Source organism: Gigantopelta aegis, chromosome 13 (genome assembly GCF_016097555.1).
Source record: "Gigantopelta aegis isolate Gae_Host chromosome 13, Gae_host_genome, whole genome shotgun sequence".
NCBI lineage: Eukaryota > Metazoa > Mollusca > Gastropoda > Neomphalida > Peltospiridae > Gigantopelta > Gigantopelta aegis.
Window position 1 is genome coordinate 27,113,487 of NC_054711.1, and position 25,396 is coordinate 27,138,882.

The 25,396-nt window shown below is 38.1% G+C and overlaps 1 protein-coding gene across 2 annotated transcripts in view; it reads left to right on the forward strand.

Annotated features, from left to right (window-relative positions):
- The window catches only part of LOC121387435 (mitogen-activated protein kinase kinase kinase 2-like), a 133,546-nt gene that overhangs the window by 21,003 nt on the left and 87,147 nt on the right, over positions 1 to 25,396 (forward strand). The window contains exons 1-2 of one of the 2 annotated variants that reach the window (XM_041518548.1): positions 1,748 to 1,901; positions 17,839 to 17,931. In XM_041518548.1, coding sequence (XP_041374482.1) covers positions 17,910 to 17,931 — 22 coding nt within the window. In that variant the 5' untranslated portion in view covers positions 1,748 to 1,901; positions 17,839 to 17,909. Of the gene's footprint in view, positions 1 to 1,747; positions 1,902 to 17,838; positions 17,932 to 25,396 lie in introns of those variants that run through there. The other variant, XM_041518547.1, reaches the window with a different exon arrangement.

Sequence of the window (25,396 nt, forward strand, 5' to 3'; positions counted from 1 at the left end):
ATGGTGCATATATAAAAGATCCCTTGCTACTAATGGAAAAATGTAGCAGTTTTCATCTTTAAGACTATATATATAAGAGTAACCAAATATTTGATATCCAATAGCCTATGATTATTAAATCAGTGTGCTCTAGTGGTGTTGTTAAACAAAACAAACTTTAACTTTATTGCAGATAGATAAATGAATCCATGGAATTATTGTTTACATGTAAAAATAGCTTGAGGACATGTGTTATTGTCTAGCAGAAAAGCAACACAAGTTATATAAGGGGCCGTCCATAATTTTCAACATTTTCATGAGCGTACAAACCGTACACTTTTGACCACCCCCTCCCCCCACTAAAAGTGTACATCCCCAAATGAAAAATGTTGATAGACATTTTTCATTTTCCAAAAAGTGTACGCTGGCCCCTTGATTACCTCTCTCTCTCCCCCCCCCCCCCCCCCCCCCCGCGCACAGTGGGGAAGCTCGTGAAAATGTTGAAAATTATGGACGGCCCCTAAAAAAAGGACCTTAGATCATAATATTTTATTATTGCTCGTATCAAGATTAGCAATGAAACCACAATATTTTTTAAAAGATTGACATTAGAACAGAATATTTTATTATTATTCCCTGCACTAATTTGTCTAGGAAATAACAACAGTTTTTTGAATAGCCTTAAAACACATTATTATTGCCTATACACCAAGTCTAGCGGCAAAACAAGACTTTTTAAATAATGGCCTTAGAACATAATATTTTATTACTACTGCCGGAACCAAGTCTGGCAACAAAACAACACTTTTTGTTAAAGAATGGCCTTAAAATATATTCAATAAAACCTATATATTTAGCGACCACCAAAATTAAAATATAGCTATTTAAGACAGGTGGCTGCTTAATACAGGTTATCTTATATTAGATGATTAATATGTTATTATTGCTCTGAACCAAGTCTAGGAATAAAACAATACTTTTTTTAAGAATGGCCTTATAAACATAATAATTTTTTATTATTGCTCTGAACCAAGTCTAGAAACCAAATAATAAATGTTTTAAGAATCACCATAAACATACATGTAGTATGTTATTATTGACCTGAACCAAGTCTAGGAACCAAACAATATGTTTTTTTTAAGAATTGTCTTAAGCATAATATGTTGTTATTGCTTGGAACCAAGTCTAGGAACCAAACAATGTTTTTTAAGAATTGCCTTAAATATAATATGTTATTATTGCTCTGAACCAAGTCTAGCAACAAAAGAATACTTTTTTAAAGAATGGCATTAAAAATAATATTTTGTTGTTACTGCTTAGAACCAAGTCTAGCCACAAAACAATGGTGGTTTTTTTAAGAATGGTGTTAAACATAATATGTTGTTATTGCTTTGAACCAAGTCTAGCCACAAAACAATGGTGGGTTTTTTAAGAATGGTGTTAAACATAATATGTTGTTATTGCTCTGAACCAAGTCTAGGAATGATACAATATTGTTTTTTTTAAGAATGGCCTTAAACATAATAATTTGATATTATTGCTCGGAACCAAGTCTAGCACCATCGGAAGATATACTCCTCCACATGACATAATTTGGCTGCTAAGAGAGGAAGCTAGTTCAACAACTCCTACACTTGTTGGTCGCTGCTATACATGACCCTGTAGTACTGTAATAAAACTTTTTACGGTCCTCCTAGGACGAAAGTATGTTTTACAGACATGTATGTCTCTGTGCGTTACATCTTTGAGAACCTGTGACAGCGTACAAGACAAGAATCACTGGTGTTAGTTTTATGTCATTGGTGCTCTGAATTTGTTGGAGGAGATTGTGTTGATTACAGCCACAGTAACGTGCCAGATGGAATTTACTTGATAGCAGTGGTGGTAGTGTGGTCCGGTTTACACCTCAGTGTAATTGTCATGTAAGTCGACATTTCTTTATATATCTGTTAAAGAGACATGTCCCATTTTTTAATTTTTTTTTATAAGGGATGTGTAAAAATTAAAGGTACTGACCATAGTTGTTAGCAGTGTTAAATAGATACGGTTGTTAAGCCTTTTTTACCATTGGTTTACTTATTTTTGAAAATATTTTTGTTTTTAATTATATATTTTGACAGATTCAGTGTGTTTTTAGTCCTTGTATTGTAGTATCTCTAAATGCATTTCACATGAAAGAAAAAAATACAAACCTCAGGATTGAGGATCAGTGACTTTAAAAGCATGGCAGGTCAGAGTTATTACTCAGTTGGTAAATTACTCACGTGAGATCCTTGGGTTGTAGGATCAAACCCTTGATCTTACATCCCAACACATGTTGCTTCCCATCAGGTATTAAATTAGAACAAGTTTAGTTTTAGCTAATTTTCTGATCTGTAGAGAATTTCCTTGCAAATTATTCAATAGTGGCTAACTTAAATTTTGTAGCTTTTGTATAAAAATTAGCAATTGGCTAATGTGACAATGGGCAGTCTCACTTTGTATAACAATTAACAATTGGCTAATGTGACAATGGGCAGTCTCACTTTGTATAACAATTAACAATTGGCTAATGTGACAATGGGCAGTCTCACTTTGTATAAAAATTAACAATTGGCTAATTTGACAATGGACCGGGTGAGCGCTGTGTATGGTTGTATATAACAGATGTTTTTTTGCTTACATTCAAGTTACAGTCATATACTGTGAGGCTTTTCCCACTGGTGTTTAAAATGTAATCAGGCTGTTATGATTCATTTGTGCATGCTGCTCGTTACAAATATTGTTTTCATAATGGCTCACTTTGTGGTGGGCTGTTTGTGCAGAGCGCTGATTGAAATACGACCTTCGTTCATTGTTCAGCTACTCCAATTTCCTGCAGAAAACAAATAAGGAACAGAAATTTTTCAAACGGAAAAGTCACTTCCTGTGATGTGAATTCAGGAACATGTATGCACTTGTACACTGTCCAAAAATAGAAACAGTCTTGTAGAGTTGACCTTTATTTAAATCATGAGTATATTAGACTGAAAACAAAATTGTTTCTTTCCTGTTACATATATACTTAAAACATAAAGGGGTAAGGAGACATTATTTTATGTGGTGGATTTCTGATCATCACAACACCAAAATGATTGTTTTGTATCATTTTCTTGTTCTACACTACATGTAACCAAGAAGGGCCCTTGTTCTTTCCGACGCCATATAACCGTAAATAAAATGTGTTGAGTGCGTTGTTAAATAAAATATTTCCTTCCATTGTTCTGTTCGCTTGTCGGTTACACAACTTTAAAATCACGAGAGCTGCCAATCGGTTACGTGGTGAACAATTACATTCTACAATTAAAAGTAACGAAAGAGAAAATCAGTTTATGTTTTTAAATACATTTGAACCACCAATGTAGCACAGAACCACAGTTCAAGTGTTTTAGGATTAGGTAGGCCTAACTCATCGGTTACGGGAACTATATTCACGTAACCGAACAATCGGTTACCTAAGTAAAACTCACATGAAGTGACTTCCGGTTACCTAAGATTTTGAAATATTGTCCCCTGCCATGAATATATTGGGCCAAACAAAATTTGTTTTGCTTGTTTTCCCGTTTGTTTTGTTTAACAACACCACTAGAGCACATTGATTAATTAATCATCGGCTATTGGATGTCAAACATTCAGTAATTTTGACATATACAGTGTAGTCTTAAAAGGCCATGGTATGTGCTATCCTGTCTTATGGGATGGTGCATATAAAAGATCCCTTGCTACTAATGGAAAAGTGTAGCAGGTTTCCTCTATAAGACTATATGTCAAAATTACCAAATGTTTCACATCCATTAGCCAGTGATTAATAATTCAGTGTGCTCTAGTGGTTTCTTGGTTCACAATGGTTAAACAAAACATTTGTTGACAGGTTATAATTATGGTTTGTCAGATACCTAGAAACAAATAATATTTTGTGTTATGCCTTATTGGTTGGGACAAGGAAAATGGCTATAATGAAGGAATTACGAAAATGTATTATTTAACAACACACTCAACACATTTGTTTTACGGTTATATGGTTAAGGACCACACACATATTGAGAGAGGAAACTCACTGTCGCCAATTCAAGGGCTACTCTTTTTGATTAACAGCAAGGGATTTTTTTTATATGCACCATCCCACAGAAAGGGTAGTACATACCACAGCCTTTGATATGCCAGTCATGGTGCACTGGCTGGAACGAGAAATAGCCCAATGGGCCCACTGATGTGACATTAATGATGAAATATTTCTGTATTGGCTGACTGCAAGTCATATTTTTAAGTATGCAACATCCAACCAATGTCTCATGACTGGTACATAAAGGCTGTGGTATGCACTGTCCTGTCTGGGAAAATGCATATAAAAGATCACATGTTACTTATTAGCAAGAGTAGCGTAAATAACAGCAGCAGGTTTCCTCCCTTTTGTCTGTCTGTCTCTGTCTGTCCGACTGGCTATGTCTCTCTCATTCTTTTATCCTTCCCTCCCTCTCTCTTTAACTCTCTCTCTCTGTCTCTCTCTGTCTGTCTCTCTCTGTCTGTCTCTCTCCGTCTTTCTCTGTCTCTGTCTCTGTCTCTGTCTCTCTCTCTCTCTCTCTCTCTCTCTCTCTCTCTCTCTCTCTCTCTCTCTCTCTCTCTCTCTCTCTCTCTATCTCTCTCTCTCTCTCTCTCTCTCTCTCTCTCTCAATTTGTCAGCTAAATATTTGTGGGGTTTTTAATATGCTGAGGTGTCATTTAACAAATATTCCTTTACGTTTCCACCTAATATAAATAAATAAAAGAACTTATGCAATATGTCAACTAAAAGAGTAGGTTAAAAAGGGGAACAGAGTATAAGAAGTGTATATCGTACAATGGCACACCTTAAAGAATACATGTTATATCTGTAAACACAATAGCATGTGACATAAGGATTGGCACTCAAAAATACCGGTGTTAAAAGGTGCAATTTCATCTCCATGTTTTATAACATCGTTTACTAATGTGAAACAAGAACACTATTTAACTTTGACAAATGCCATTTAATTAATATAGACTCACTTGATAGTTTCTATATTATCAAAAACTACTCATGATAGATTAAAAAATACTCATGACGAAACCTCTATTTAATCTTTTCAAGGTTTATAATAAATGGTTATGTAAATATCATGTTATTTGATATTATCTGTACAACATATGTCATAACAGTGATTGTTACGACATTGTTGTGACGTCACTAGTTTAAAGTGACAGACCCTAGTTTTTAGACACTAGGGGGTGGGACATAGCCCAGTGTTAAAGCGTTTGCTTGATGCCCGGTCAGTCTAGGATCGATCCCCACCGGTGGACTAATTGGGCTATTTCTCATTCCAGCCAGTACTCCACAACTGGTGTAACAAAGACCATGGTATGTACTATCTTATCTGTGGGATGGTGCATATAAAAGATATTTTGCTGCTAATCGAAAAGAGTAGCCCATGAAGTGGCGACAGCGGATTTCCTCTTTCAATATCTGTGTGGTCCTTATCCATATGTCATTGCTCGGAATATCCATTTCTATACATCTGAATGTTTCCAGTGATCCTGTTGTTTGTAATACCACGCAAATGCATTTTCAATAATTCTGAAAACATACATACCTCTGAGAAGTAACAGTTATGGAGACGAGCACTGTTTTTAATGTATTTCCATGTTTCAACATTAAAGATTCTTGGTCCTTTTCATTGTACTGCAGGTTTGTAGAGTAACCAAACGTAGTAACTGCTACTTAGTGTCCACTTTTACTTAGTGTCCACTTTCAACAGGTTGAAATTAGGATCTGTCACTTAAAGGAGTTTATCTTTGAAAGTATAGGAGTCTGAGAAGTTAAAAGTTTATTTTCTTTAACAACACCACTAGAGCACATTGATTTATTAAAGCTCAGATAGCTGAGGTGTGTGCCCAGGACAACGTGCTTGAACCGTAATTGGATACAAGAACAAAAATAAGTTGAAATGAATTAATGTAGCATGTAGAACAATGGGTTTATTTATGTTAATATTTGTTTTCTTTAAAGGGGCATTCCTGAGTTTGCTGCATTGTAAGATGTTTCCGACTAATAAAATATTTCTACGATTAAACTTACATATTAAATATATTTTCTTGTTTAGAATATCAGTGTCTGTATATTCAATGTGTTTCTGGTCAAGCAGAATTTTGTCTTCAAAAAATTATTTTAAGAAATTACAATCGTTAAAAAGTCTCTGTTAGTCAAAAACATCTTAAAAATTGCAGCAAACTGAATGGTTTAAATCTACTAGTATGTTACTGAATGGTTTTAAATCTACTAGTATTTTACTGAATGGTTTTAAATCTACTAGTATGTTACTGAATCGTTTAAATCTACTAGTATTTTACTGAATCGTTTAAATCTACTAGTATTTTACTGAATGCTTTGTATTCCCAATAAATAGTAAAATGTGCTGTTCCTACTTTTGATAACACGTTAGCCCTGCAAAGCGTCTTATAAAATACATGTACCTATGCTAAACATGCCAAATGTTATCCCAAAAATAAGGACACCAAATACATGATGTCATTTTAATGCTTTCAGTATATACACTATAGAATATAAAGCAGATGGAGAAAATTAGACAAATTAAAAAGAAAGAAAGAAATGTTTTATTTAACGATGCACTCAACACATTTTATTTACGGTTATATGGCGTCAGACATATGATTAAGGACCATGCAGATTTTGAGAGGAAACCCGCTGTCGCCACTACATGGGCTACTCTTTCCGATTAGCAGCAAGGGATCTTTTATTTGCCCTTCCCACAGGCAGGATAGCACAAACCATGGCCTTTGTTGAACCAGTTATGGATCACTGGTCGGTGCAAGTGGTTTACACCTACCCATTGAGCCTTGCGGAGCACTCACTCAGGGTTTGGAGTCGGTATCTGGATTAAAAATCCCATGCCTCGACTGGGATCCGAACCCAGTACCTACCAGACTGTAGACCGATGGCCTAACCACGCCGCCACCGAGGCCGGTATATACAAATTATGTCACTAGTCATATGAACTACATGTATGTCAGTATTCAAGAGAGTTGTAATATTTATTTATAACTCTTGCTAATTTTTTCTTTAAGCAAAAAAGCTATTTTAATGCAGGATTTTCAATGGTATTTTTATAACATTGAAATAGCCGTTATTGGAAATGAAAACATGCACAATGTGATCTCCAGATATTTGATTACAACTTGCCAAAACCTTTTCTTTTTTTTTTGGTCTGGTATTAACATTGTTATCTAGTTAACCTTTAAAAATATAAAATAGAAGTTAATTTAGTAGTCATGTTAAAACACTTATTAAATAGTAGATTAAGTTGAAAGCACTCTAAAGTGAGGATTCATTAAATAGAGTTAATTTGCCTGTATAATCGAGACTCGTGGAGCTATTTTCATGAACGCTTTACTTCCTCATTTTTCATAACATAACAGCATACATGTGTTAATTGTTATGACATTTACTATAATATACTACAGAAGTATATATTAATAGCTATGCTAGGTATAACAGCATATGGGCCATTAGTTATGTCATAAACTATATTCAGATGTAAAATTATAGCTATAAATATATATGCCATTTCTGTGTGCTATTCATCAGGTTGTGATCTATTGTACTCGGTTCTGTTTGGTTCTTAGTACGGTCTACTGGCATATGCGTGCACGTTCTTGTGACTACATTATCTGCAGATCTGTTTAGATTTGTGTTACTACCAGTTTCTAGGTCACCGTTGACAGCTGAACCCAATATCAACTGTAGAAGTGTCATACCACATTTATCTCACATCTCCCTGTCATTAATTTCCTGTATGTGCTACTCATAATAAAGTGTTGGAGGTCGTGGTGTCTCCGTCACTGGCTGACAAGTACATGTCTCATTGCTGTGTGTGATTGTGGCTTCTGTCTGAGGTGTAAATGTACAGTCTGACCAACGTTAAAAAGACAGCAGAGCGAGAGATAGAGAGAGAGAGAGAGAGAGATATATACTTACAGAGGGTAGAAGGGAGAGACAGAGAGAGAGAGAGAGAGCCAGATGGATAGAGGTTGTGGGAGAGATAAAAACAGAGAGAAAGAGAGCCATAGGGAGAGAGAGACAGAGAGATAGGTGGGAGAGAGAGGTGGGGGGGGAGAAAGAGATATGGGAGGGGGGAGAGAGAGAGACACAGAGAGAGGGAGAGAGAGAGAGAGAGAGAGAGAGAGAGAGAGAGATACTTACTTACAGAGGGTAGAAGGGAGAGACAGAGAGAGAGCCAGATGGATAGAGGTTGTGGGAGAGATAAAAACAGAGAGAGAAAGAGAGCCATAGGGAGAGAGAGACAGAGAGATAGGTGGGAGAGAGAGGTGGGGGGAGAAAGAGATATGGGAGGGGGGAGAAAGAGATATGGGAGGGGGGAGAGAGAGAGACACAGAGAGAGAGAGATATGACAGGGGAAGAGAAAAAAAGAGGAAGTGAGGGAAGAGAAAAAGAGGAAGGAAGGGAAGAGAAAAAGAGATAGGGGGAGGGAGGAATTAAAACATGGAGAGGAATGAAAATGGATTGAGGGAGGTAGAAAAAGAGAGGGAGGGAAACAGAGGGTAGAAGGGAAGGAGAGATCCACTGTTATGACATATAGTCTCTTTTAAGAAGAGGAATATTTCAACCCTTAGCATGGTTGCGCACCATCAATTTAATTGTTGTGAACGTGATAGCATGCTGCATGCTGAGATCACTTTGACATCATTCTAATACAGACACAACAGCTATTTGGTCTCTAACGTGGTTAATTTATCTGTTTACCAAGAGAAAGCAAAGAAAGGAAGAGAATATATGTTCAGCACATTTTTAATATATGGTTATTTGTGGCACCAGCCAAACGGTCACCTCTAGATAAAGTCTTGAACTTCTATATACTCAACAAAATTAATTAAGGGTTGAGGGTGATATTTTCAGCTTTTTTTCTTTAATTATGGTAAAAAATATAGTATAACATTTATGAGCGATATTTTACTGAACATTTATGACCTATATTTTACTGAACATTTATGACCAATATTTTACTGAACATTTATGACCAATTTTTACTGAACATTTATGACCTAAGACAGTGCACCACGACTGGTGTATCAATGGCCGTGGTATGTACTGTCCTGTCTGTGGAATGGTGCATATAAAAGATACCTTTTTTACTAATTAATGGAAAAATTCATGTTCTGGGTAGAGGAGCCGGCTGAATCTGGCCGAAGCCTACACCTGTGCCCATGACAGGCCTGTACTACAACAGCATGTTCTGAATGTACACGTAAAACCCTATGACCTAACCTAATGGATAAATTAGCGGGTTTCCCCTCTAAAACTGTATATCAAAATTACAAAATATTTGACATTCAGTAGCCGATGATTAATAAATCAATATGCTCTAGAGGTGTCATTAAACAACACAAACTTTTTTCTTCTATTTTTTAAAGTAATTTTATTGAGTTATGATAACCAAGATGAATCGTGAAGCATGTGCACAAATGAATGTTCTAATCTAAGGTGGATTTAGGACGGGTTCAATTATTAGGAGCCTAACTTGGACCCCTCTATCTTTGGTTAAGTAATTACATTTTTCATTGAATGAGATGAGGAATCTTGTCATCACCAAACAACGTTACATTAATGTTACTTCCTCCTCTGTTACGAAATCCTAGATCCATGCTTGATTTATAACAGGTACGTGTCAGTTTAAACAGGTTTGACTGTATCCATGTACCTGTATACCTATGGAAGTTATCTCGTCTTCTGTGTGTGTACAGGTGTGGGAAAAAGGTGCAGTGTCTGACTTTCAACTTTGTATTTGTTATGTTACCTGGGAAAAGTACTTTGAAGGAATATTGTAATGCATAATGCTTAGACTATACATGTATATATATATATATACCTGTTAGATATATACTTTTGTAGAAGAAAAAAGAAACTTAACTATTTAAAGAATATTTTATGGTTTTACTTTTTTAATTGAAAGAAATGTTTTATTTAACGACACACTCAACACATTTTATTTACGGTTATATGGCGTCAGACCACACAGATTTGGAGAGGAAACCTGCTGTCGCCACATAGGCTACTCTTTTACGACAGGCAGCAAGGGATCTTTTATTTGCGCTTCCCACAGGCAGGATAGCACAAACCATGGCCTTTGTTGAACCAGTTATGGATCACTGGTCGGTGCAAGTGGTTTACACCTACCCACTGAGCCTTGCGGAGCACTCACTCAGGGTTTGGAGTCGGTATCTGAATTAAAAATCCCATGCCTCAACTGGGATCCGAACCCAGTACCTGCCAGCCTCTAGACCGATGGCCTAACCACGACGCCACCGAGGCCGGGTTTTTTTTATTGATGATAACAAGTTAGTCTAAATGATAATTTGTTATGTTTAAGACATCACTAGAGCACACTGATTTATCAATAATCGGCTATTGAATGACAAACATTTGGTAAATCTGACATATAGTCTTATAGAAGAAACCTGTCATGTTTTTTCCCATTAGTAGTAAAGGATCTTTTTCATCCACCAACCCACAGACAGGATAGCACATACCACAGCCTTGGATATATCAGTCGTGGTGCTCTGACTGGAACTAAAAAGAGCCCAATTGGTCCACCAATCACAGATTAGACGAGTGCTTTACCAGTGGACTAGATATGTCCCACCTCTAATCTAATCCATGTCTGTCAAATCATAATGGGTCCATATTTGAAATGTTTATAAAGCAGTACATGGGTACGGATATCAGAAAACTATTCAAGTATGCAGGAAAGTAATAAAATTATTGTTGCATTTATATTAGGTGTGGATTTGCACTACTGACCAAACGTTGAAATAATCCTGTGTTAGACACCCAATAGCTGTAGTTTTAAAATGTGCTGACTCTATTCACCAAATGTTGAAATAATCCTGTGTTAGACACCCAATAGCTGTAGTTTTAAAATCTGCTGACTCTATTCACCAAACGTTGAAATAATCCTGTGTTAGACACCCAATAGCTGTGGTTTTAAAATGTGCTGACTCTATTCACCAAACGTTGAAATAATCTTGTGTTAGACACCCAATAGCTGTAGTTTTAAAATGTGCTGACTCTATTCACCAAACATTGAAATAATCCTGTGTTAGACACCCAATAGCTGTAATTTTAAAATGTGCTGACTCTATTCACCAAATGTTGAAATAATCCTGTGTTAGACACCCAATAGCTGTAGTTTTAAAATGTGCTGACTCTATTCACCAAATGTTGAAATAATCCTGTGTTAGACACCCAATAGCTGTAGTTTTAAAATGTGCTGACTCTATTCACCAAATGTTGAAATAATCCTGTGTTAGACACCCAATAGCTGTAGTTTTAAAATGTGCTGACTCTATTCACCAAATGTTGAAATAATCCTGTGTTAGACACCCAATAGCTGTAGTTTTAAAATGTGCTGACTCTATTCACCAAACGTTGAAATAATCCTGTGTTAGACACCCAATAGCTGTAGTTTTAAAATCTGCTGACTCTATTCACCAAACATTGAAATAATCCTGTGTTAAGACATCCAATAGCTGTAGTTTTAAAATCTGCTGACTCTATTAACCAAACATTGAAATAATCCTGTTAGACACCCAATAGTTGTAGCATTAGAAAGACTGGGATGACATTTAAAAAATAGCATTTTATGGTATTAGAAAGACTGGGATGACATTAATTTTTATTTTTTTTATAGCATTAGAAACACTAGAATGACTGAAAAAATAGCATTTTATGGCATTAGAAACACTAGAATGACTGAAAAAATAGCATTTTATGGCATTAGAAACACTAGAATGACTGAAAAAATAGCATTTTATGGCATTAGAAACACTAAAATGACATTAAAAAAATAGCATTTTATGGCATGAGAAACACTAGGATGACATTAATTTTATTTTATTTTATGGCATTAGAAACACTAGGAAGAAAATGTTTTATTTAACGACGCACTCAACACATTTTATTTATGGTTATATGGCATCGGACATATGGTTAAGGACCACACAGATATTGAGAAAGAAAACCAGCTATTGCCACTTCTTGGGCTACTTACTCTTTTCAATTAGCAGCAAGGGATCTTTTATATGCACCATCTAGAAACACTAGGATGACCAGAGATACTTTGGATATAATGTTTTATTTCAATGATTAAAAACCGCTATAATAGGTGAAAATTATGTGGTAGTGTTTCGAAACTTGGGATGGTCACTGTAAACGAATATTCCTTTTTTTGCATCAGTTGTGAAAGAAAAGAACTGTTTGTATTAATACATGTAGCAGGAAGAGAACTGCTGTTGTGGGAGCTAAGGGATTATTTCCTCCTGTGAATTATTAACCACAAAGTGCAGTAGGCCAGACCCTGGAACCGCCATTAAACATGGAAAATAGTGGCTATAATAAAACATGCTTTTTATATTTCTTAGTCCTCATCGGCCTTGGACAGAGGCAGATCCAGGAGGTGGGGTTGGGGGGGGGGGGGGGGGGGGGGGGGGGGGGGGGGTGGTTCAGGGGACCTGTCCCTTCTAAATATATTCAAGTGCATATTTTTGTTTGGACATATGGTTAAGGACCACACGGATTGAGAGAGGAAACCTGCTGTCGCCACTTCATGGGCTATTCTTTTCAATTAGCAGCAAGGGATAATTTATATGCACCATCCTACAGACAGGGTAGTACATACCACGACCTTTGATATACCAGTCGTGGTGCACTGGCTGGAACGAGAAATAGCCCAGTGGGCCCACCGACGGGGATCGATCCCAGTCTGACCGTGCATTGAGCGAGTGCTTTACCACTGGGCTACGCCCCGCCCATGTAAGATGGCAAAGTCGCAGGAGTTGGTGAATTGGGCCCTAGGTGTATGGTAGTATTGGTACTCATCTATCGGCCTCGGTGGCGTCGTGGTTAGGCCATCGGTCTACAGGCTGGTAGGTACTGGGTTCGGATCCCAGTCGCGGCATGGGATTTTTAATCCAGATACCGACTCCAAACCCTGAGTGAGTGCTCCACAAGGCTCAATGGGTGTAAACCACTTGCACCGACCAGTGATCCATAACTGGTTCAACAAAGGCCATGGTTTGTGCTATCCTGCCTGTTGGAAGCGCAACTAAAAGATCCCTAATCGGAAAGAGTAGCCCATGTAGTGGCGACAGCGGGTTTCCTCTCAAAATCTGTGTGGTCCGTAACAATATGTCTGACGCCATATAACCGTAAATAAAATGTGTTGAGTGCGTCGTTAAATAAAACATTTCTTTCTTTGGTACTCATCTTTGCACCACTACACATCGATTTGAAAACTGTTGGCCATGGTATATCAACATGTATTCAACCATGCTACTCATGTCTGCATCACTGGCTTTTTCAAAAAAAAATGTCTAAGCAACTGAAAGCTTTCTTCATAAATACCCTTATCAAGCTATGTCAGGTGCGATTGTGCTTGGGGAAAAAAAGCAACAGGTACATTCCATTGACGAGGGATTCCATAAATTGATTATCACCTTTCTGAAGGCTTTCTGAAGGGACATCTCAGCTGGAGTTTACCTTTCTACGGGTGCAGGTCATAAAGTAAGCTCGTAATAACACCACATATTGTGTGTGTTGTTTGCGTGGTCGGTGGGTTGCCGAGCGCAACACAAACAGCCCTGAAACGGATAGTTACTGTGTTTTGATGACTGCATGCAGCAAGACGTGATGGCGTTTAAAGACATTTCCGTGTAATTGTTTCATGATGGTCAATTAGCTATGAGGTATGGGCATGGGACAAAGTACAAGTGGGTACTTGTAAGTGGTAACTTACTTACCATTGAAGTACGGGTACAGGTATGGATATTGATGTAGTATTAAGCCATGGTATGTGCTGTTCTGTATATATTAATTAAATAACTTAATTGATTTTGAAGTATCAGTACAGGCATTGATATTGGTGTAGTATAAAGCCATGGTATGTGCTGTTCTGTATATATTAATTAAATAACTTGATTTTGAAGTATCGGTACAGGCATTGATATTGGTGTAGTATAAAGCCATGGTATGTGCTGTTCTGTATATGTTAATTAAATAATTGATTTTGAAGTATTGGTACAGGCATTGATATTGGTGTAGTATAAAGCCATGGTATGTGCTGTTCTGTATATATTAATTAAATAACTTAATTGATTTTGAAGTATCGGTACATGCATGGATATTGGTGTGACATAAAGTCATGGTGTATGCTGTTCTGTATTTATTACATAAATAACTTGATTGATTTTGAAGTACAGATACAGGCATGGATATTGGTGTGACATAAAGCCATGGTATGTACTGTTTTCTTTATATATTAAGTAAATAACTTAATTGGCTTTGAAGTACCAGCTTTGTACAGGCATGGATATTGGTGTGGCATAAAGCCATGGTATGTGCTATCCTGTGTATTTTAATTAAATAACAGTGAACTAGCTTTGTGGTATAGACATGAAAATAGATGTCAAAAGGTCATTGTGTGTATCTGTATGTGCTGTTGTGTATAAATATATATATTTATCATATAGTATCTTACATTTTCAGTGCAATCAAAGTATGTGATATTTTTCAGATCACATACTTTAAGAATTTGATAACTTTGCAAATTAGATGTAAATTAGTTGAGATCTCAGCACTAGGTTTATTGACATTTAAGCAAACGTACTTGGGTGACACTCCATGATTGACGTATGCATTCATAGTCATCAAATAGAAACATTTCAATGGCAATTTGATACTGAAAGCTGTCCAGCGTTCAGAAAACAAAAAATGTTAGGCATAACTTTATTTTGATGTAAGGACATCCAAAATTACGTCATTCGAGTTTGACATCATTTCCATTCAAAAATACACTGCGCCACATATTCTTACGTCATTTGAATATCTAGTAATAGTGGACTGGAATTAAAGTTGCCTGTACAGTTTACGAAAACATGTTGTATTAAGCTTGAGCTTATATGATAAAGAGATTATTACCCTCGTGTATTTCAGTATCGTCAATATCATATTTTAGGAATAAAAATAATGCATTTCGTTCCAGCCAGTATCCTACAACTGGTGTAACAAAGGCCATGGTATGTACTATCCTATAGCCCTAACAGTACTTACAGAGTGAATTCAAGCTGGGATCAGGGACGGGACGTAGCCCAGTGGTACAGCGTTCGCTCGATGAGCGGTCGGTGTGAGATCGATCCCCGTCGGTGGGCACATTGGGCTGTTTTTCGTTCCAGCCAGTATTCCACAACTGGTGTAACAAAGGCCATGGTATATACCACCCTGTCTGTGGGATGGTGCATATAAAAGATCCCTTGCTGCTAATCGAAAAGAATAGCCTATGAAGTGGCGACAGCGGGTTTCCTCTCTCAATATCTGTGTGGTCATTAACCATATGTCTGAAGCCATATAACGATAAATAAAATGTGTTGAGTGCATCGTTAAATAAATATTTTTTTTCTTTCTTTCTTTCAAGCTGGGATCACTGAATAGTTTTTTTTTTAAATTTTGTTTGTGAATATAAAATTAGCCTGGAGTTAGAGCTGGGTGGTATTGACATTTCAGGTTCGGTATCGGTATTTTGGGGGTGACTTACCTTGGTACCAGTACAGTATTCAGTATTAACCTCCTGAGTACTGCAGGCGAGATATATCTCGCCCGACGTCACGTCAGTCGACATACTGTACACTGTATACAGTGCATTCCCCAATTCATATTTCCCATCGTTTTGCACACGACACTCACCGGAAACGGAAATATAATAAAAAAAAAAAAAAAAAAAATAAAATTTTTCAGGCATCGATAGCTGATTGTGACAGCTAATTTTAATAATAAATTTGATCGTTTTACCAACAACGAAAATTACCAAATATTGCAATATGAATCGTAGTTCGGGTTTAAAAAAAAATTCTGGTCAGAAAACCACTGTTATTGGGAATAATGGACATAAATACTGGACAGCTGGCCACAAATGCCCGTAAGTAAATGCAACTTTTTCGAAAAAATTACAAAAAAGACCCGAAAATAATAATTACCGATTCATATATGAACTTTATTTCATGTATTTATAAAACATTTAAGTGAATATATATGTGAGTAAAAATTATAAACTTGTACCCACTCAACGTGGTTTTTGTTAAAAATCAATCCAGTAGTCTAAAGGTTAATACTGATACAGATACCGAGTGGTATTTTCGGTACACTCAGCTTTAAATGCATGCCTGAGTTAAGTCTCACCAACTAATTTCATCTAAATAAAATGAAATTCCATACTCAAGGCCATCATGTCTCTCTTCTTCTTTTCAGCTATTTTACGTTGTTCGTCAGATATATCGTTATTTCGGTATTTTGAAATTTGTTTGGTATGGTAAATCCGTCTTGACATGATATTGATACCGAACGGTATACATGTATGGTATATACCGCCCATATCTACCTGGAATATGGTGCTGACCCTGATTGTTGTTCTTCACCTATTTGAGACTTGAGAACATGAATTCAGCCTTCAGCCTGGTATCTCTATGTAGATTTGTTTGAAAGCCTTTTTGACGTTCAGTGCAACAGAAAGTTAATGACGTGAAAAACTAAATGGATGTGTTAATTTAGTTCCGCACAAGTGCACAGTGTCAAATATGCTTGGCTGCTTTCATTGATGACTTTTTTTTTTTTGCTCTTTTTACGTTGGTGTTTTTATGTTGGTGCTTTGACATAATATCTACCTAATCTTGTGTGTCAGTTGTATATATGGTGATACTAAACTTTAATAACACTGTGGTGTGGTTATGTAATAGTGTTGGTATGAAGTGCTCCTACTGGCAGTAGCTAGTGGGAATTTCCCTATTAACTCAGTTGGTAGAGCGCTAGACTCCTGTACTGAGAGTCCGTGGTTCAAATCCCCTCAGTGGAGGTTGATTTTTCTGTTACATTTGGAGCCAATGTAGGGACTGGGTGAGTTAAGAATAAGAATACAATTATAACCCATTCGGGACCCGTAACAGGTGAACTGACCGTGGCCCACAGCTCCGGGACATCACTTCACTTGAGGGGTGGGGGGGGGGGAGTGGAGAGGGGGGGAAGGGGGAGAGAGTATGTAGTAGTGTTAGTATTCTGTGCTCCTACTGGCAGTAACTCATGATCATTTCCCTATTAGCTCAGTTGGTAGAGTGCTAGACTATCGTTCTGATAGTCTGTGGTTCAAATCTCTTCAGTGGATGTTGATTCTTCTGTTACAGTTATATAAACAGTATCATGCAAATTGTAGGCAAAGCTAAGATTATGTGGACCTTACACATCTTTCTAATTTTTCTAATTTTTCCTTAATATCTATTTAATACATATATGTATATACATTGAAAACAAACTCAAAGCCCAATAGATGTTTCAAATAAATGCCATCATGCAGGTCTTAAAAAACAGACTATACATGTACATAAAAAGCGGGCCGACCTAAATTTTCTTTCTATGCACTATTATTATATTTTGTGTTGGCTTCATTAAATAAAACAAACTTTATTTTACTTTTATTTTTTATGTTATTATGTAAATGAAAAGAGTGAAAATGTAATTAAAAAAACAAACAGGAAAAGAAATTACACTTATGTGATTTTTTCGTGGCCTGTCCCTTATCTGGATGTCAAACATAATTACAATTAACAGTTTTGACAATAAGTCGATTATAAATTTTATGTTGACAATTAAGTTATGTAAATGTATGTAAAAAGCACCCTTCAAGAATCCTCATGGAAGTGAACAGTTTCTATTATGTTGAACATCATTAATTTTAATGCTTGGTATCTTTTCAGGTTTTCTGTGAAATGGATAAACTCAATTACCCATAATTCCATGTGACCTACATCCTGTCTGGTTGTTGAAGATGAACCCGCAACCAGGCAAGGGTAAGTACATGCACTTTTGTTTTCTCATCACAAAACATCTGTCCGTCAGTCCGTCCATCCATCTTTCCATCTTTCCATCCAGGGGGCAAGACATAGCCCAGTGGTAAAGCTCTCGTCTGATGTGCGGTCGGTCTTTGGATCGATCCCCATCGATGGGCACATTGGGCCGTTTCTCATTCCAGCCAGTGCACCACGATTGGTATATCAAAGACCATGGTATGTGCTATCCTGTCTGTGGGAAAATGCATATAAAAGATCCCTTGTTGCATTAGGAAAAATGTAGTGGGTTTCCTCTGATGACTATGTGTCAGAATTACCAAATGTTTGACATCCAATAGCCGATGATTAATTAATCAGTGTGCTCTATTGGTGTTGTAAACCAAACAAACAAACAAGCTGTCCTTCAGTCCATCTGTCCATCCATCCGTCTATCTATCCATCTTCCCATCCATCCATCCATCTATCTATCCATCTTTCCATCCATCCATCCATCCATCCATATGTCTATCCATCTTCCCATCCATCTGTAGTTCATCCATTCATTTACAGCATTATGCACGGTCAGTCTAGGATCAATCCCATCGGTGGGCCAGTTGGTAAATTTCTCTTTCCAGCCAGTGCTCCATAATTAGTGTAACAAAGGCCGTGGTATGTGTTATCTTGTCTGTGGGATGCTGCATATAAAAGTCCCGTTTTATTTCCCTATATATTAATAACCAACGTATGCAGATGTGTACAATGAACTACTGCTACAACGAACTTAATTACTATCGGGGTCCCTTCTAGTTAACATTTAAAGGCACATTCCTGAGTTTGCTGCATTGTAAGATGTTTCCGACTAATAAAATACTTCTACGATTAAACTTACATATTAAATATATTTTCTTGTTTAGAATATCAGTGTCTGTATATTCAGTGTGTTTCTGGTCATCTTAATATTTGTAAGAAGCTCAAACTGGATTTCGTCTTCAAATAATTTCGTACGTATGAAAAAAAAAAATATTTCAGGAAATAAAATGAAATTTAACCTAGTACAAATATTAGAACAATCAGAAACACGTTTAATATACAGTCACTAATATTTTATGCAGAAAAATATATTTGATATGTAATTACAATCGTTAAAATGTCTGTCAGTCAGTAACATCTTTAAAGGTATACTGTTACAGATTTAAGGACCTTATTTCTCTAAAAATGGATAATAAATAAAAATTATATTAATTGTTGGAAACCAAATCTAGCTATCGCAGCACCTTAACTGAAACATGATGGAGTGAAATCCATGCCAACCCTCTTAGCAATTTTAGTTTTTGAATTATGGACCATTGCCATAATTCAATTATTATTACAAAATATCATTTATAAATGGAGTATGGTGGTTATGAAGATGGATGAATAAAGTATATTTAGGGACAAATCAAATTATTTTTGTTCAGGTAATACTTAGTTAGGCCATTAAATAGGTCAGTGGTCTGTGATAATATGCCTTTAAAAATGCAGAAAACTGTTAATCTTTAATGTTTTGTGAAGTAGCACCAACACCTCATTCATATCACACGTCAGATTTAAATACAGCGAAACCTCTCAAAACAGGACCCTCTCTAAATCAACATTCCCTCAAAACCTGACTTGTTTCTTGGACCCTAGGGTGTCCAGTTAAGCAGGGCTCGAAATGGCCTGTGGCCAGGTAGCCAAATGCGACCAATGTCCTGTTTGGGTGACTTAAATATTAAAACAATAATGTCATTAGTCACCCAAATAATATTATGTGGGTGATCTTCTTTAGAGCTATAACATATGAGCCACTATTAATTTGTATTGCACATTGAAATCTTGCTCGTTGTTCTCTTACCATAATTTGCTGGGCCACCATATTTTTTGGCAAGTTTTGAGCCCTGTTTAGAGGAGTTACACTGTAGTACGAAATTTATTTTACACACAACTTGTACGACAGTGATGGCTGGCATGGTTGGATTACCCCGGATTGTGTATAGCTGGGCGCAAGGTTGCTTTGAAGACAAAAACGTATTGCTGGTGTGGATTATTTATTTGAGATAAATATCTCGACAGATTCACCGTGGATTTATTATCAACACTTTCTTCTTGTTTGATCATGACATAACACCCTTGATGTTCCTGGAGGGGCAGGATGTAGCTCAGTGGTACAGAGCTCGCTTGATGGGCGATCGATCTAGGATCGATTCTCGTTGGTGGGCCCATTGGGCTATTTCTCGTTCCAGCCAGTGCTCCACAACTGGTGTAACACAGGCCGTGGTATGTACTATCCTATAGCCCTAACAGTACTTACAGAGTGAATTCAAGCTGGGATCAGGGAAGGGACGTAGCCCAGTGGTACAGCACTCGCTCGATGCGCGGTCAGTGTGGGATCGATCCCTGTCGGTGGGCACATTGGGCTATTTCTCATTCCAGCCAGTGCTCCACAACTGGTGTAACAAAGGCCGTGGTATGTACTATCCCATCTGTGGCATGGTGCATATAAAAGATCCCTTGCTGCTTATCGAAAAGAGTAGTGCATGAAGTGGCGACAGCAGGTTTCCGCTTTCAAAATATGTGTGGTCCTTAACCATATGTTTGATGCCATATAACCGTAAATAAAATGTGTTGAGTGCATTGTTAAATAAAACAATTCCTTCCTTGATGGGACTGGACGTAGCCCAGTGATACAGCATTTGCTCGATGCACGGTTGGTGTGGGATCGATCCCCGTCGGTGGTCCCATTGGGCAATTTCTTCTTCCAGCCGTGCTCCACAACTGGTGTAACACAGGCCGTGGTATGTACTATCCTGTCTGTGGGATGGTGCATATAAAAGATCACTTGCTTCTAATGGAAAAATGTAGAGGGTTTCCTCTCTGGGACTATATGTCAAAATTGTCACGTGTTTAACTTCCAATAGCCGATGATTAATAAATCATTGTGCTCTAGTGGTGTCGTTAAACAAAAAACAAACAAACTTTAAACAATTCATACTGGATGATCAAACATTGCATTGAATACAACTTGGGATGGTGGTTTGTCAAGTACCATAACTAGGTCACTGTGACCTACTTTCCACACAGGTAGTATTCAGCTTAGTCAGTGCCCGAGGTGCTTGCTTGCAGGTAGCAGCAGTGATGTTTTTAAATATATTTATACATGTATTTATATATATATGTGTCTATGTGTGTGCGCCCCCCACTTTTTGGCACCTTCCTACGCCTGTGTTGAGCTAGATCCAAATAAGCAGGTTTGACTGTACACGTGAAAAAATAACACACTGGAACATAAAGTCTTTAATATGAACTCAATTGTTTGGCACCTTCCTACGCCTGTGTTGAGCTAGATCCAAATAAGCAGGTTTGACTGTACACGTGAAAAAAGAACACACTGGAACACTGGTATTTCCTGTTCACAAATGTTTGGTTATAACCCATCATTTGTGGCAGTTTGAAATGTGACACCGACTGATAAGCAATCAAACAGGATCAAAGTGATGACTTGTGGCAAATCTGGGTCATGTAATTGTTGTAGCTGTGGGTAATTTTGCCATTAAAAATACATTATGATTCATCTCTCTCCTGCGACTGGCATATTTTTCCTTTTAGAAAGAATTTTTTTATTTAACGACGCACTCAACACATTTTATTTACGATTATATGGCGTCGGACATATGGTTAAGGACCACACAGATTTTGAGAGGAAACCCGCTGTCGCCACATAGGCTACTCTTTTATGACAGATATCAAGGGATCTTTTATTTGCACTTCCCACAGGCAGGATAGCACAAACTATGGCCTTTGTTGAACCAGTTATAGATCACTGGTCAGTGCAAGTGGTTTACACCTACCCATTGATCCTTGCGGAGCACTCACTCACTCAGGGTTTGGAGTCGGTATCTGGATTAAAAACCCATGCCTGGACTGGGATCCGAACCCAGTACCTACCAGCCTGTAGACCGATGGCCTAACCACGATGCCACTGAGGCCGGTATTTTTCCTTTTAATACATGTACGCATGGGATGTAGCCCAGTGGGTAACACACACGCTTGATGCACGGTCAATCTAGGGTTCACCTCTGTCTTTGATCTCATTGGGCCTCTGACAGGGATCGACCCTAGACTGACTGCACATCAGGTGAGCACTTTACCACTAGGCTATTCCTGCCCTTGGGTGAAGTTTACTAGTTGTAGAGAAATGCATTTAAAGGCATATTGTCACAGACCACTGACCTATTTAATGGTCTAACAAAGTATTACCCGAACAAAAATAATTGTCCCTAAATGTACTTTATTCAACTGTCTTCATAACCACCATACTCCATTTATTAATGACATTTTGTAAAAATAATTGAATTATGGCAATGGTCCATAATTCAAAAACTAAAATTGCTGAGAGGGATGAAAATGGATTTCACTCCATCATGGTTCAGTTAAGGTGATGCGATAGCTAGATTTGGTTTCCAACAATTAATGTAATTTTTATTTATAATCCATTTTTCGAGAAATAAGGTTCTTAAATCTGTGACAGTATGCCTTTAAACTCTATTTTCTTCACAACTATTAGACCATTTCCAACTAAACTTGGTAGGAAGCTTCTTTGACACATGGAGAAACAAAATCATGAATCTGGTCATTCTGCCCCCAATTTCTTCCCCTCTCCCCACCCCTACTCTCCAAAAAAAAAAAGAAGAAAAAAATGGGTGTTGTATCTGGTAGGTGTGGGTCAACAATTTACTCAGATCACCGTTTAGGCCCATGGGCATCTTGTTCATAGCCACAGTCACACATAGATTTCTTTTCTGTCCTGACCAGCTTGTACTTAAACCTCTTGGTCACGGAGTATTAAACCCGTAGCCCACATACATATACATACATACATACATACATGTAGTTGACACTGTTCAAGCTTCAGTTGATGTATGTTCATAAATCTGTCATTCTCGCATGTTTATTGTCGGATCAACTCACCGAGGCTTGTCTTGTAAGAAGCATCCAGCCGTTACCAAGTAGTACATTAAATGTTTGTTCTTCTTTCGCTGTGTGTTCAGTGACCAGCAACAGTCGACAAAGCATTCCGGACGGTCTTCACTCGTTCTGTCTTGACATTAACTGCAGATATTTGTCAGCAGAGTATTTGTTTAATATATATCGGTGTAGTGGCCATTGAGCTGTAATGAACATTTCATGTTCAATAAAACCGTGCATTGTTTTTTATTCATTCATTCATTTTATAGTTCATTTTTCTACTGCAAGCATGCTATCCTGGGCACCGCCAGGGCCCTGTTACCAGTGGTATAGCAAGGGTGGCAATAGGGGCCATTCCCCCCAAATCGAACCTTTTTTTTAATCTTTTTTTTTTATCACAGGTATTAAATTTTGTAAAATCACACACACACACACACACACACACACACACACACACACACACACACACACACATAGTGTGGGTCTCTACCCCCCCCCCCATAGTGGGTTGCCCCCAAATCTATAATCCTGGCTATGCCAGTGCCTGTTCCGTAAAGCAATCTTAGCCCTAAGATCACCTTGAGTGCATAAGTTATATATGCTCTTAAGGTGATCTTAGCACTAAGATTGCTTCTTGAAATGGGGGAGGTGGGGTGGGGGGGAAGGGGGAGCATGCAGGACAGTAGGTTTTTGGTTAGTTGTTAGTGGTTTGCTTATCATAAGTAATATATTCCAGTGGCATAGCGTGGGTTGACAGCGCCTGGGGGCAAGGCAAGTATTGCACCCCCTAACCAGTGGGCTGTTAGCACTCCCCGAATCCCTTTCCACCAATCCAGAATTTTGCACCCAGGACAACCGCCCTGGTGGCCCCGCCCACACTGCACCACCATCTCTGTAAATATCCGGGGGCGGGATGTAGCCCAGTGGTAAAGCACTCGCTTGATGCGTGGTCGGACTGGGATCGATCCCCATCGGTGGGCCCATTGGGCTATTTCTCGTTCCACCCAGTGCACCACGACTGGTATATCAAAGGCCGTGGTATGTGTTATCCTGTCTGTGGGCTGGTGCATATAAAAGATCCCTTGCTGCTAATCGAAAAGAGTAGCCCGTGAAGTGGTGACAGTGGATTTCCTCTCTATATCTGCATGGTCCTTAACCATATGTCAGACACCATATAACTGTAAATAAAATGTGTTGAGTGCGTCGTTAAATAAAACATTCCCTTCCTTCCTTCCTTCCTGTAAACATCCCGTAAATACAGAATAAAATGTGTTGAGTGCGTTGTTAAATAAAACATTCCCTTCCTTCCTGTAAATACAGAATATTTAACAATTCCCAATATCTGGTTTAAACCATGTCGGCATGGACAGTTACTTCTAAGTGCTGTTTTGGCTACCATACATTTCAGATGGGGCTTAATTAATTAATGACCATTTCACAATTATAATCTAATATTTCACATCCAGTAGCTGATAATTAATGTGCTCTAGTGGTGTCATTAAGTGAAACCCACTTTTAACTTTTCTTGTATGTTTACCTGTTTATATTTTACCTGCATGACTGTAAATGTTTACCTGCATGACTGTAAATGTTTACCTTCTTCTACTGCATACAGATCAATAAATGACATAAAAATCAGCTTGGTTGTCAATAATTCACTCATTATCCAGTATGATTCCCGTCAGATTGCTTGCTAGCTTGTTGGCTAACAGAGGGGATCAATAAAGAAAAAATATTAATATTCCTCTTGTTAGTGATGCTTTAGAAGTGTAGCCCAGTGGTGAAGCTCTCTTCTGATGTGGCGTGAAATAGCCCAGTGGTGAAGCTCTCTTCTGATGGGCTGGGAAGTAGTCCAGTGGTGAAGCTCTCTTCTGATGGGTTGGGAAGTAGCCCAGTGGTGAAGCTCTCTTCTGATGGGTTGGGAAGTAGTCCAGTGGTGAAGCTCTCTTCTGATGGGTTGGGAAGTAGTCCAGTGGTGAAGCTCTCTTCTGATGGGTTGGGAAGTAGTCCAGTGGTGAAGCTATCTTCTGATGGGTTGGGAAGTAGCCCAGTGGTGAAGCTTTCTTCTGATGGGTTGGGAAGTAGTCCAGTGGTGAAGTGCTCTTCTGATGTGGCGTGAAATAGCCCAGTGATGAAGCTCTCTTCTGATGGGTTGGGAAGTAGTCCAGTGGTGAAGTGCTCTTCTGATGTGGCGAGAAGTAGCCCAGTGGTGAAGCTCTCTTCTGATGTGTTGAGAAGTAGTCCAGTGGTGAAGTGCTCTTCTGATGTGTTGAGAAGTAGCCCAGTGGTGAAGCTCTCATGATGTGTTGAGAAGTAGCCCAGTGGTGAAGCCCTCTTCTGATGGGGCGTAAAGTAGTCCAGTGGTGAAGCTCTCTTCTGATGGGTTGGGAAGTAGTCCAGTGGTGAAGCTCTCTTCTGATGGGGCAGGAAGTAATCCAGTGGTGAAGCTCTCTTCTGATGGGTTGGGAAGTAGTCCAGTGGTGAAGCTCTCTTCTGATGGGTT